The sequence below is a fragment of the Elephantulus edwardii genome, unplaced genomic scaffold, assembly GCF_000299155.1.
Source record: "Elephantulus edwardii isolate Elephantulus edwardi_28Jun2011 unplaced genomic scaffold, EleEdw1.0 scaffold00002, whole genome shotgun sequence".
Taxonomy (NCBI): domain Eukaryota; kingdom Metazoa; phylum Chordata; class Mammalia; order Macroscelidea; family Macroscelididae; genus Elephantulus; species Elephantulus edwardii.
Window position 1 is genome coordinate 24,684,191 of NW_006399752.1, and position 14,625 is coordinate 24,698,815.

The 14,625-nt window shown below is 41.5% G+C and overlaps 1 protein-coding gene across 3 annotated transcripts in view; it reads left to right on the forward strand.

Moving 5' to 3' along the window:
• The first annotated feature begins 6,897 nt into the window (after positions 1-6,897).
• Positions 6,898-14,625, forward strand: part of FYN (FYN oncogene related to SRC, FGR, YES) — a 79,268-nt gene continuing 71,540 nt past the window's right edge. For 2 of the 3 annotated variants that reach the window (XM_006879032.1, XM_006879033.1), the window contains exons 1-2: positions 6,898-7,155; positions 12,128-12,224. In XM_006879032.1, the coding sequence (XP_006879094.1) occupies positions 6,909-7,155; positions 12,128-12,224 (344 nt within the window). In that variant the 5' untranslated portion in view covers positions 6,898-6,908. The remainder of the gene's footprint in view (positions 7,156-12,127; positions 12,225-14,625) is intronic. The other variant, XM_006879031.1, reaches the window with a different exon arrangement.

The window sequence follows — 14,625 nt, forward strand, 5'->3', positions numbered from 1 at the left end:
ATGGTGAGACTGCATCTCACACACTGCGAGTATGCGGTTAAGAGGAGCCAGTCTCTAGAGAAGGACATCATACTTGATAAAATAGAGGGTCAGCAAAAGAGAAGAAGACCCTCGACAAAATGAATTGACACAGTGTCTGCAACAGTGGGCTCAATTAAGCATAGCAGAGTTTGTGAGGATGGCACAGGATTGGACATTGTTTCTTTCTATTGTACATAGGCTTGTTATCAACCAGCTTGATGCCTAACACACACACACATACATATATACACCTTTGTGTACTTAGTACTACGAGGTACTGTAATGTGGTAGTAAAACCACAAATAAAAATAATCTTTCTCTTGAGGAATTTATCATTTTATTCCTTCCTTTGTTTAATAAAATCATGTGTAGGCTGTTAGTCTTATGTTACAATGGGGAAATTTTCTCAGGATTTTTTTTTAACAGTGCAACCTAGTTATTTTTAATTGTTGTAAAAATATAAACAATATTTTCAAGTTCAACATCTGTGCATATATTTTACAAAATTTCTCTGTATTATTATCAAAAGAATTATTTCTAACATTTAAAATTTGTATCAACATAAATTGACAACTTAAAATGCCACAAAAGCCCTTTCTTTGTATTCCATTCTTCCCCCTTTATAATGTTAAGGATTTTTAATGACTTTTTTCCTTGATTTCCTGTTTCTGACATAAACTTTTGTTAGGTTTAGACAAGTAGTTTGCCTTAAGAATTCTCATTGGATTGTTGATTTTATTCCTCACAGTAAACAAGTTTCTAGAGAAATAGCAAAGTATTCATTTCAGTGTTCGTAACTTCATCTTTCTACTTAGCACACCTGCTCTAGGAATGGCATTCTGGGATGCGTATTAATCACCTGCATAAAAGGGAAATAACCGTCCCTGGGTGATTGAAATTGTTTGCATTCAGCTGCTAACCAAAAAGTTCACAGTTCTAACTCTCCCTACAGAAGTAACAGGACTCGAAGCCAGCTTTTATAAAGATGCCAGGGGGGGAAAAAATCCTGTTCTTCTTTCCCCAGAGTCACAGATCAAAAACCAAAATTAACAGCAAAAATGTAAGGGAAATAGCTGCTAGACTTTTGCAGGTACAACTTGACTCCTCTGTGTTTTCTCAACTTTTACAAGAATGGCATTTGAGTGCATGTAATTCTTTGTTGTGGGAACTGTCTTGTATAATGTAGGATGTTTACTAGAGTCAAGACCTACTTGATCTTGGTAGCACTCTTCATCATGGCTTTTAACAATTGAAAATGTCTCAAGACTTTACCCAGTATGTCTCCTGATGTCAAAATGACCACAGCTGTATAAGTGATAGGATTTTGTGATTCAGTTCTCACATCCTCTAATTGTAAAGGGTCTGTATATAGTCTCAGGGAGTTCTGATGGCCTAGTGGTGAAAAGCTGCACTGCAGTCCCAAAGGTGCACAGTTCAAATCCACCAGATGCTCCACTGGAGAGGGAGGGGCAATCTCCTCCTGTGCCAGTCAGATCCAGTTTGACGGTACATGGGGCAAATTAAAAAAATAAATAAATGAATTTTAAAAAGGATCTCTTTAGTCTCTTTTCAAAAAGGCACCTGGGACAAGAATTGGTTTCTGTCTGTTCTTTTATGGAAGCTTGGAGCCACGTTCCAGGAGCCCTCGTGGTGCTAACGTCGGTGCTAAAGGCCTGGCTGCTAAACCAAAGGTCAACCGTTCAAATCCACCAGGCACTCTATGGGAGAAAGATGAGATGGCTGGCTTCCATAAACGTCACAGACTTAGAAACCCTATGGGGCCGTTCTCTCTCCTAATGGGCCTCTGTGAGTCAGAATCAACAACAGTGGGTCGAGTGTGGTTTTAGAACAGCTTTCCTTCCACCCAGTGTTAATAAAAAGTGAGTAAGATATTTATCAGTCTGATGAAGCAACACCAGCAACACATGATGAAATTCCTTCTATAAATCATCCCTTCGAGATGTTTTGCATTTCCTTTTGGAAGCATTATAAAATCCTATTCATTTACTGTAATTTCAAGAGCATGCTGGACATGGTATATTCTAAGTTAATCTCAGATGATTTACATGCAAATATGTTCCAGATTTGATGATCTCAGCTCAAGCAAGAGGCGACTCATTTCCAAATATTTCTGTTCTCAGGAACTGACATTCAATTCAATAAGTGTTTATTGAGCTACGTAATACAAGCGGACTTTAGAGCTGGCCGATAGTGCTTCTGTGACCCCGTCCAGCAGAAAAGCAGTGCTCAGAACAGTGTCCCTGGAAATCTCTGATGTGCCACCCCGACTTCGGTTTACAAGATAATAAAGAAAAACTGGCTCAAGTCTTTTGTCTAACTGTGCCAGCTGTGCCCTCCCCGGTAAACACATGTAATTATACATGATGTCATGTGCTGCTTATTTGGTTTGTTGGTCTCAAGGGAGCCGCTTTTCAAAGTTCTGGCAGGAGCGTCCATACATAGTCTGTTCTGCTCCCTGTCAGCATAACAGTATTGCAGTCTGACATGGGGTAGCCTAGCCAATTTATCTTGTCTTTCTGAATCTTCCCCACTTCAAAAATGCATCAGTGAATTCAAAACTGCATGATACATGACTCATAGTTACTGAATAATCAATTGGAAAAGAGCACTAACAACAATCCAATAGAAAGAAGGAATAAAAGAGGAACAAATAGGCTAAGGGAATCATTTAGTCTCCAAGGGAGTAATTTCTTGGTCCCCTGAGTGGTAAGAGTTAACATCTCTGTTGCTAACCAAACGGTTGAATATTCTGATCTATCCATAGACATCTCAGAAGAAAGCCTTGTTGGTTTACTTTCAAAACACCAGCCATTGAAAACTTTATGGAATACAGTTCTAGTTTGGCATACACTGGGTCACCAAAAATCAGGATCAGCTCAGCAGCCTCTCATTTGTTTTCTGTGTGCTGGGCATCAACATTAGAGCTCTGATGAAAATACACAAGGCCTTCCTTTCCTGGAACTCACAGTCTGTTGGGCACTAAATGGAAAGGCCCCATTTTATTATGGATGATAGACACTCTGGGGAGGGAAATGAAGATGCTGTGGGAACACGGAGGAAGATCATGAACCCAGCTGGAGGGAGCAAGGCAGGAAGGAATCAGAGATGACTCTCCACAGGGAGGGATGTCTTACCTGGGCCATGAGGATCTGTTACATACCCGGGACGAGGGGGAAAGAGAGTTCAAGGCCCTGTTACAAGACTCAAAAGGGAAAAAACAGAGCCTGTGAGGAACTGAAAAGTTCAACATGTTTAAATCATAGAGTGTGAGACAGGATGAGTGGGAAGTAAACAAAGAGGAGCAAGTAAGATGTTTCCCACGAGTCTGACATAAGCAGCTGAGCTGCTGGTGATTTAATTTACTGAAAAGAGCAACCAAGGAGAAGTAGATTTGAAGGAAGTTAGGGTGACAGTGACTTAAGCAGTTTACTATTTCTAGATTATGGGGATGATCTTTTGAAAGTTCTTGAAAAAAATGCTGAAGTTAACGGACGTTTGAAAGTTAACTAGCAACTTTATACTGAGGCTGTCGAGTCTACTCCAACTAACTCCAACTAGTAGGTCACCTGTAAACAACAGATTGGAACCTTACCTCATCCAACACCATTCGCACAGTCTCTGCTGTTCCTAATCTATTGTAAAAAGAGTACCAGCTGCAGGGAGATCACCAAGTCTGACCTCTACTAACTCCTCAAAGGGGAGCTGTCCCCATCAACAACATCCATAGTACAAAACTAATTTCTGTAAGATCAGACATAGTCCCTCACACTCCTACACCTGCTTCTTCTAGTTCCAACACCAATCTTGGTGTTCTCCTGGGTCCCTAATCCATTCCAGTAGCTACATAGACTTCACAGTAATGTTCTCAGAATTATGAAGTTAACAGGTTATAATGTGGGTTGTCAGTGAGATACAGTCCCTCAGTCCAGGCAACTTCTCAGTTGTGGTCACAGGCCTTTTGAGCCTTAGCCTCACAATTCAGGTCAGTGTTACAAAGTTCCCTTAGTCCTCCCAGTTATGGTGTCTTGCCTTAGTCCTCTGGCAAGCTTGGGTTAAAGATCTCTGGCTCTGACTCCATGAGGCAGCAGTCCCAAGTCAGTTCTGTCTAATGTTGGTCTCTGGTTCTCTGTTGAGGCTGCTGTTACTCTTATGATGTGGCTGAAACAGGAATCCCTAGCTCTGAAGGACATGTGCTGCTGATTCTTCCTTGTTAGCATTGAGATTCTCAATTTCTGCTTCTAAAACTGCTCCATTTAAAACTCATGGGTTGGCAAAACTAGCCAAGCCCCTTCTGGACAGGCTTCTTGTGTTCTGTCAAGTCAGGACTGACTCATAGCTGGTCTTCCAGTGGATTTTCAGAGGCAATAAATTGCATGGAAATTGTCCATTTTTCTCCTGTGGTGCAACTGACATAGTCAAACTGCTTATCTTCTGACTGACAGTGTAATGTGTTACCACTAGGACACCTTCACTCTCTATTTGTATGATCCTGTTCACTCGTGTGGCAAAATCAAATTCAATGGTAAGGAGAGCTATTCTGATCAATAAACCCCTGATACTATGACCCATTGTTGTAGCACTGTGTCCGTCCATCTTTTTGAGGGTCTTCCTCTCTTTCTCTGACCCTCTATCTTCCAAGAATATCCCAAAGTATATGGGACAGAGCTTCACATCTTTGCATCCAAGGAGCACTTTGGCTCTCTTCTTCCAAAATAGACCTGTTTGTTCTCTTGGCATTCTGTCCTATCTTAAATACTTTGTACCAACCCACAACTCAAAGGCATCAATTCTTCTTTATTTATCCTTATTCATTGTCAAAGTTTGCCATACTTATGAAGCAGTTGAAAATACTATGTCTTGGACCCGATGTAACAGAGTTTTTAAACTAACATCCTTGCTCTTTAACATCTTAGAGATGTGTTTGACAGCAGATTTGCTCAGTGCAATGCAGTGCATAATTAGATATCTCGACTGATGATACTATGAATATTGATTGTGGATTCTGCTATAATAAAATTCTTGAAAACAGTTTTTGTTTGTGTTACTTTGATGATCATTATTATGGGGGTCTTGTTTTTATGTTGAGGTATAATCCATATCAAAGATTACACAGTTTTTAAGCATCATCAGTAAATATTTTAAATCCTTTTCATTTACTGAGGTTACTTAACATACAATCAAACATTTTGTGTTCCTTGGTTTGGACTTGTGGAATCATGATTTCATAGGGCATCCCAGTTAATTGGCCAAATAACATTCCGGAATTCTGTTCTACTTCTTAGTTCATTGGGTAACTCCCAGGATGTTAATAGATTGTGACCATCCAAGGTACAACAGTTGATCTAGTTTTGCCCAGATCTTGAGGGGAAGAAAGAATCCACATCCCAGTTAATTGGCCAAATAACATTCCGGAATTCTGTTCTACTTCTTAGTTCATTGGGTAACTCCCAGGATGTTAATAGATTGTGACCATCCAAGGTACAACAGTTGATCTAGTTTTGCCCAGATCTTGAGGGGAAGAAAGAATCCAGAAATAGGGGGAGGCCATGGAGGTATGCCTAATTGCCTCCGTGAACCACTGCCCCTTTGCCAGAGGAACTAGATGGTGCCCAACTAACAATTTAAACAAAGATTATTTTGAAGAATGCTGATGAAAAGGGGGCCAATCCAGAGCATAATGTCAAATTCTCCTCTCTGCATTTTCTGGAAACATCAAGATGGGATGTCTCTGAATTTTGTCCAGAGACAATATTTTAAAAACCAAACAATAGCTTAACTTAACTGGAGGGTAGGGGGAGTCTACTTTGAGCATTATGCTCTTTTCAGCACATTTGTGTGAAATCAAACTGATGATAGTGACTCAGGAGAATAGTTAGAAATCTTAGCTATCAGGGAACTGATGTCAGTGAAGGAGGCACAGCTTGGAAAAGGAAGATGAGAATGGTTGTACAATGTAAAAAATGTAATAATGTCACTGAACTGTAGAAACTTTTTAATTGGTATATGTCTTCAAGTTTTCTCAACAACAACAAAAACAAAAATCTCTTTTAAAGTTACTTAGCAGCTTTAAATGGTTTTGTCACTCTAAAGTATCAAGACCTCCTGCAAGCATACCCAGACCTCTTGGTTTTTGCCAGTTTCATTTTCATCCAGTAATTGTTTCTTAATTTTGAGACTTACCATCCTTTCATGCTTAACTTTTACCAAGTTTGTATGAGGAACCATGAATGAAAATGTTTAGGGCTGTTTCTTGGCTTCCCATCATATCTGAACCTTCTTCCTTAGATTTCCTTTGTCATGTTGAAAGCTTTTACTTGAATATATTGGAAGCAGGAGTCGTATCCACTTCCTAAACAACATGCTCTGGAAACTCTATGAAATTTGATAAATGACAGTAGTTCTAGAAAGACTTCAGGTCTTTTGTTTGTACTCGACTCAATGGCAATCAACAACAACATATTGTATACACTCCCTTTATACATGTGTAAAAGGAGTGTACATTATCTTTTAAGTGACTCAAGAAAACATTAAGGATTGGGGACTCTCTTTAACAGATATGTGATACTATAGTTTTTAAGTGGTACAGGCCTCATGTGAGAAAAGTTGCAGAATGGTAAACATTGTATTTTCATTATCTCATTGTCCAAGGTACATGGAGAACAAATGTGGCTATTAAGTATAAAGGGACAGAGGTCCCTCCTAACTTATCCTTAGCCACCACTTTTCCCCATGCCCTTTTATAAGCCTGAAATATTCTAAAAGCCAAATGAGCCTTGTTAAATATTCTTCTTTAATAGTAAAGTAACCTAGCCACTAGAGACATCCAAGTCATAGACCTTTTTTTTCTTTTGGCAGGAACTTAGATAATGGGCTGTGTGCAATGTAAGGATAAAGAAGCAACAAAACTGACGGAGGAGAGGGATGGCAGCCTGAACCAGAGCTCCGGGTACCGCTATGGCACAGACCCCACCCCTCAGCACTACCCCAGCTTCGGCGTGACCTCCATCCCAAACTACAACAACTTCCACGCAGCAGGGGGCCAAGGACTCACTGTCTTTGGGGGTGTGAACTCTTCGTCTCACACTGGGACCTTGAGGACAAGAGGAGGAACAGGTAAGCACCAGGGGAATGGGAAAGGCAGGCAGAGGCCAACTGCTCTTACTTGTTTTGTTGTTGATTGAATATTTGACAGTCAGCTCCCCTTGACTAAGGAATTTCCATTTCCATCTCCAACTAATATCTACATGTTCCCTAACAAATGAGTGTTGGTTTTAGCCACACTTGACTTGGTTCATACTCTGATTCACTCTGCACCATCCACATCATGAATTATGGATTGGATTGTTGTGATCCACAAAGTTTTCATTAGCTGGTCTTGAGAGGATGATAGCCAGGCCTTTCTTCCTAATCTTAGTCTGGAAGTTCTGCTAAAACAAGCTCAGCACTATAACATCATGCAAGCCTCCACTATTAGTGGTGGTTGTATATGAGGTGCTCTGACTAGGAATTAGAGTTGGATGTCTTCTATGTGTGGTAAGAATTATGTTACTGAAACAAGACCACTGCTATTAGATGTTATGTGTTGTCCAGTTATAACACACTCATAGCTGATCCCCCAGTGGGTTTTCAGAGGCTTTAAATCGAACTGGGGGAAGATTGTCCATCTTTCTCCCATAGAGAGGCTGCTGGATTTGAATGAGCTGCCTCTGGGTTAGCAACACAATTCCTTACCACTAGGCGACCAGAGTTCCCTATTTTTAGATGAGAGGTTGTCAAAAGCCAGAGCTTGATGTACAAATCCACATGCTGGCTACGTGGGGATCTCAGGGTTGAGCGTAGGTTCTCAAGTGTTCCTCTTTGGGAATTCTGTACTAAGGTGATGCTCTGCATCAGTGGTCCCCAGACTTGGCTATTACTCAAAATAACTTAGGCAGAGTTGTTTGTGTGTTTGTTTGTTTTTCCAAGATAGAGATGCCTGGCCTCATCACAGAACTTTTGACTCTTAAACTCTAGCTAGGACTGAGTCTGGACATGAGAATTTGGAGTTCCTTAGATATTAATGCAACACCATTACCCCCCCACTGCTGACCCCTAATTAAGAACCACTTTATAGAGATAGCCACTCCTCCTTCAACCCCCAAATTCCCCAGCCTGCCACTCACATCCCAGCCAGGGGTCGTTTGGCCGTAATACCACTTGGCTATTTGCCTTCACTGACTCCATCTCTCTGGTCTCCTTATCATTTTCCATGGTTATCAAATGTTTCATGTATCTTCTCTATTTTGAAATTAATTTTACATATCCTTAAGGGGCCTAATTTTTCTTAAAAAAAATTTCCTCTCCTTCACACCACAAGGCTACATTTTACTGCCATGTATACTTGCTGACTTAGCTAAGACTTTGTAAAATATCTGGCATAGTGCTCAGACATATGTTTTCTGGAATATTTGGAAGTTATCTCATGCATCCTTAGTCTTCCAAATCCTCTCCCAGTATGTGAACTATGGTAACAAGATACTTGACATTATTTGTTCCAGAATTGTTTGGCTTATTAGAAAAGTTTGGAAGAACAAGCATCAGCGATTATACTCTTAAGTTCATTTGAGAATGGATATCTTCTGTCTTACCCACTGTGCCTTTCTGCCTGGCAAGTTAGCTCTACTGAGACATTGTTGAGTGTTTGCTGTTGTTAGGTGCCAGTTAGTTGCCTGTAACTCTGGAGAACAGTACTGAGTATCTATGGACAGCCAAAAGAACAAACAGATATGTCTTGTGAAAAGTATTACCAGAGTGTTCCTTGGAGGCAAAGATGCTGAAGCTCCATCTCTCTTACTTTAGACATGTTTCTAGGAGAGGCTGTTCGTTGGAAAAGGATGTCATACTTGGAAAGATTAAGGGTCAGCAAAAGGGAGGAAGATCCCCAATGAGATGGATTGACACAGTAGGCTAGAGCAGTGGGTTCCAGTTGTGTCAGAAATGATGAGGATGTCATAGGGTAGAACCGAGTTCAGCTCTGTTGTTCACAGGGTTACTGTAAGTCATACTGGACTCAGCAGCACCTAACAACAACAGCTTAGCAACCCTGAACAACAGCTGATCAAATATGAACAGCAGATCTGAGCCTTGTCCTATCCTGACCCATCCTCCCGGTGTGCTCAAGCCCATCGTTACAGTCACTACGTCAGTCCGTTTTGTTGAAAGCCTTGCTCTCTTTCTCTGACTGTCTACATTCCCCAGCATGTTATCTTTTCCAACGTCTGGTCCCTCCTGACAACATGCCCAACGTATGTGAGACCAAGCTTCCTCATCCCTGCCTTTTAGTAGCCCCAGAGAGGTTCTTGTCACTGTACCCAGCACATGACAATGTGTTCTGACAGTGTTAGGGCCCTCCAGCCCAGAACCTCTGGATAGTAGCTACTTCTGTTGAACCAGCACATCACATTCTGTTCAATAGAAGAAAAACAATACATTTCTTTTGGCTATGCTGAGTCTAGCTTTTCCATCAACTTTCTTACCTTATATGAGTAAATGAGTGCAAGGTTAATAAAAATAATAGGTGTCTTTGTTTCAACTCATGGTGACCTTTTGGAAGCAGGTTGGAAGGCTTTTTATTCTGAAGCATCTCTGAGTTGGTTTGAACTGACAACCTTTCTTTTAGTCATCAAGGATTTAGCTATCTGCATTACCCAAGGTTGCCCAATGTCAGTACCCTTACCCAACTCTCCTGCCTTCATAAAGAGAACCTGTATGAGAGCTCTGATGATCTAGAGCTAAGAACATAAGCTACAATCCTAAAGAGAACCTGGAATAGAGAGAGGAAGGAAGGAGGCAGACAGGCGGTCCAGAGAAGTCTGGCTCTTGAGGATTCAGGATGAAAAAGAGAGCCAGAAAGGCACCCAGCAGAGCCCCCCTGTGCCAACTGTAAGAAACACAAGGACATTGCCAGCCTAGGCTCTTATTTCTGCTGACTCAAGCACCATCCTTGTTCACTCATTCAGGATTGTTGGCTGCGAATCCATGTGTCTACAGGTTTGATTCATTAAAATCGGTCGAGAGCTCCTTTCCTTAAGCATGTGGGTCCATACCACAATTAGGGATGGTCTTAGTGTATGAAGCCATGTGGTCCATTATTGAATTTGTGAGTTAAAACACTGGCACCCCCCTCCGCCCCCAAACATTGGAGGATTTTTCTGCCTTCTGTTAGTTGGCTTTATTATCTATGCGTGCCCTTTCTCCTCAACTCTGCTTCAGTCCTTCAAAGCCAAGAACAATGTCCGTGTTTCTCCATAACCTCCTTTAATTCTCCCCTCCATTCCTAGAGCATAAAAGGCTCAGTGAGAACTTGTCAGCTGCTGTGAGGAGAGAGTGGGAGTGTGGGTCTTCATGTGCCTGGCCTTCTACACAATGGAGCTGGCTTAGGTTTGTTTATATATTATGCAATGAAGGGAATCTGTTAATAGAGTGTTAAATGAGAATAGGCGTGACCTTACAGGCTCCCACATCTTTGTTGTAAACCAATCTCTTTTTTAACCTTTCAAAGGCAGCAAAAGAAAAGATGATGGTTGCCCTGCTTTGCATGGTCAGACCTTCTGAATGCCTACTTTCCTACAGGAAGTCCCTCTGAGGATGGGGTGAAAAGACAAGCCCACCTCCCTCTCTGGTTCCAGAATAATCTCACAGATATATCTGTTCCCTGGAAACTACCTACACAGCAAAATGGCAGCTTGAGGAAAGGGCAGGTTCCATTGTGTGAGTCCTGCAGGTCACACCGGGCACTTTGATGTTGTGGTGACAACAATGAGAAGGCAGAGAACTGAGAAATGAAGTAGTATTAGTGATTATATCTTCTGCATAAGAAATTATCAAATTCAGTAGCTTGAAAGAGTATCCCTTTATCATCTCATGGTTTCAGTGAAGAATGACTGAATTGGATGATCTTCAGAGTTTCTCACAGGCTGCAGGTGATCTCAGGCCGGCTTTAGTCATCGTAAGGTCTTACTGAGGAATATCTGCAGATGCAGTTCCTCAGAGCCTGATGGACTGGGGGTTTCTGTTCCTTGCTGACTGGTGGCCAGAGTCCGCCCCCAGTTGCAGGTCACGTGGACCTCTCCAGTGCGGCAGCTTGCGTCATCAGAATATGCAGACAGATATGGCAATGTAGTCAACTTGCAGACTAGATATCACAAAGTGGCATCCCATCACCTGTGCCCTTTCCTGTCAGTTAGAAGCATGCACTAAATTCAGACCGTACTCCAAAGCAGGGGTTTGGAGTGAAAGGATATGAGTACTAGGAGGCAGAAATCACTGGAGACCTCTTAGAATTCCGTCAACTAACTGAGGAAGTCCTAGGCCAAATGAGAAGCTGGGGATTTGGGAGCTGTTGCTAGCAACTTTGTGCAAAACTACAAGGTTCTATGTAGGCAATTCAACCAGATAAGAAGACTTTGCTGGTGGATGAGAGTGAGAGTGAGTGCAGTATAAGTAGGCGGGTCCAAGATAAAGGAGAACTAAGGAGAGGGTTAATTTTGAGTAGTAGCACCAAGCAACTAGAAACTTATATGCAGATGCCACGGCATTGAACATTACAGATTGTCACAGGTCAGCTCTTGAGTCCTCCAGGCGGCAGGAGGAATTGCTTAGCACAGTCTACAGTACAGTTACACCAGGGGAGTGAGCGAGCCCTTTTACCCAGAGCTTAGCAGGGGCTCCCAAGTAGTGAAGAACATGTGTCAGACAAAGGATATCTATAATTGCTACAGAGCTCTGCAAATCTCAGCACTAACACTGCTGCTCTTCTTCCAGTTTGGACAGGTTATTAATACCTACCTCTTCCCAAGAACTCTTTCGAACATGGTACAGAAAGAAGTCCTTCCACTTCAGGTTTTAGTTGGATCAAATCATACTGTTTCTAACAAACATGTGGCATAAATAAAACACTATGACTCCAGTTTTCAGGTGTTAAATACAACACGACATCATGTTAGCAGTGCTGACAAGATGTAGATTTTGAGAAGGAGGTTTTAGTAAAGATTTAATTCCTTGGAATTCATTTTCCCTCCTATAGTAATCACTCTTCTTTTTGCAGGAGTGACCTTGTTTGTAGCCCTTTATGACTATGAAGCACGGACAGAAGATGACCTGAGTTTTCACAAAGGAGAAAAATTTCAAATATTGAACAGCTCGTAAGTTTGGGATGGGAGTGGGCAGAGATGTGTGCCTCAGGTAATAGGAGAGGATTCTTGTCTCTTATGCCTGTGGCTTTTCAGATACCGAAATGCTAGAAGAACATTTGCTAAGTATAGTAATTCATGCTATGCCTGAGAAAAGAAAAGTTGATGACCCAGTGCAGTACTTTATGACATTGTATGTTCAGGAAAAGGAGGCTTAATGGTACCAATAGTCAAGCTTTCAGCTTTGACCAAAAGGTTATCAGTTCAAAACTACCTAGCCGCTCCGTTACAGAGAAAGACCTGTCAATCTGCTTCTATAAAGATTTCAGCCAAGAAAACTCAACAAGACAATTTTTCTCTGTTACATGGGATTACTATAAATAAAAAATGACTCCGTGAATACAAATAAAAATAAAAAATTTTATTGGGGGAGGGGAAAAATACGACTCAGTGGCACCCAACAGCAATGGCCAGGAGATTTCTGGAAGGATACCGTAGTAACAGAAAGAGCTGTGTTGGTGTAGGGTATTAATATAATGCTGCTAGCCAAAAAGTCAGTGGTTCAAATACACTGGCTGCTCCAAAAGAGAAAGATGGACAGTCTCCTCCTGTAAAAATATACAGCCTCAGAAATACAGTGGCAGATCACTTTGAGTTAGAACTGGTTGACAACCATGGTTATAGTAGCCGAGTCAATGATTTTTGGGTTTAGAATGTTTTTTAAAAGCTTTGAAAGCACAAACGCTCCTCCATCCGTCAGGCCTGTAGTTTCAAAAAAGTGACACCCACACAAGGGCTTGGCTACTCGTATCTGTCTGCCCGAAACTTTCTTCACTTTTCTTGCGCTGGCCAAGCCTTCATTTATGGCGCGCAGCAAGTTCCTTCTGTTTTTATAACTATTAAACATACTATCCAGTGAAGTCTCCGAAGGCCTTTCTCCATCATGAAAATGTGTGCATGACTGAAATGTCTGTGAAATGAAATGAAAAGCTATTTCACCCACTTGAGAGTGATTGTGATGTGTGGTTTTAAATATGGCCACAGTTAAACAGGCAGTGGAGAAGTTTCAAGAGTGAAAATGACTCATTCTTCAAATCCTACATTTAATATCTCTATTAGAAACAATAAATATGTGTCAGATTTCCCTATGCCTTTTAAACACTGCTTAATAAGTAGGTTGAGGAAATATGTACAGTAACCTTCTAGAAAAATCTGGACTCAAGGAAAATGGTGGTGCCATGTCAGCAGGACAGACCTCCTGCTCCCCCACCAGCCCCTCAAGATCTCCTGCTGAGTGCTCCCTGGTGGTTGGGAAGATACGTCTCCTGGCTCTAGAGGCCAGACCTTACCTATGGCTGACTGACTTTACCCTCATCTCTCTGAGCTATCTGATAGCAAAAAGACTTGTGACCTGGCTCCAGCCTCCCTGAGAGGGTGAGCAAGGGAAGGTGTGAGGCAAGGAGAGGCCATTGCAATAAGGAACCCCCTCAGCCTTGAAACGGCCTTACTAAATAAAAAGTCCCCCTCTTTCCTGAATGTTCCCAGCCCCACTCTCAGCCTGCCAGCAATATGCCACCTTTCAATAGCAAGAACAGAATTCCTCCCACGTTGTTGTTGTTAGGTGGCATTGAGTTGACTACAACTCCTGATTGATCCACTTGAGCCCATTCTAGTTACTTTGTCAATCTATCTTGTTGAAGGTCTTCCTCTTTTTTTAGTAACCCTCCATCATTCTCAGCATTATTATATCTGTTTCCAAGGACTGGCAAGTCCTTTCCAGGGTCCTGGCTGAAACCTTGATAACATGCCAAAAATTTGTGAGATCGAGTTTCACCATCCGTGCCCTTAAACAACATGCCGGTGGTACTTCTCCAAGACAGACTTGTTGACTTTCGGCAGTCCTTCAGATAGTCAGTACTCTTTTCCAGCCCCAGAATTCAAAAACATTGATTATAATTCTCCCATCGATAGTCCTTGTCCAACTTTCAGATACGTAGGCAGTAATTATAATAGGCCACAGTGTTCTTCTAGCTATCAGAAGACTGTCTACCTAAAACCAAGGACTATAAACTTCATTAAAGAAAAGCTTGGAAGAACTCTAGTAGTACTAATCCAGAACATAAACAGTCTTCCAAGTATCCTGAAAAATCTACAACCAGGAGAAGATAAAATAGATGAATGGGACCTTCTAAGAATCAAATCCCTATGCACATCCAAAAACTTCTTCAACAGGGTCAAAAGGGAAGCCACAGACTGGGAAAAAGTATTTGATAATGACATGTCAGATAAGGGACTTAATATCTAGAATTTATAAAATACTTGAGCACCATAACAAGATAAAGGTAAATAATCCAATTGATAAATGGCCACAGGATATGAACAGACACTTCACCAAAGAAGACATTCAGATGGC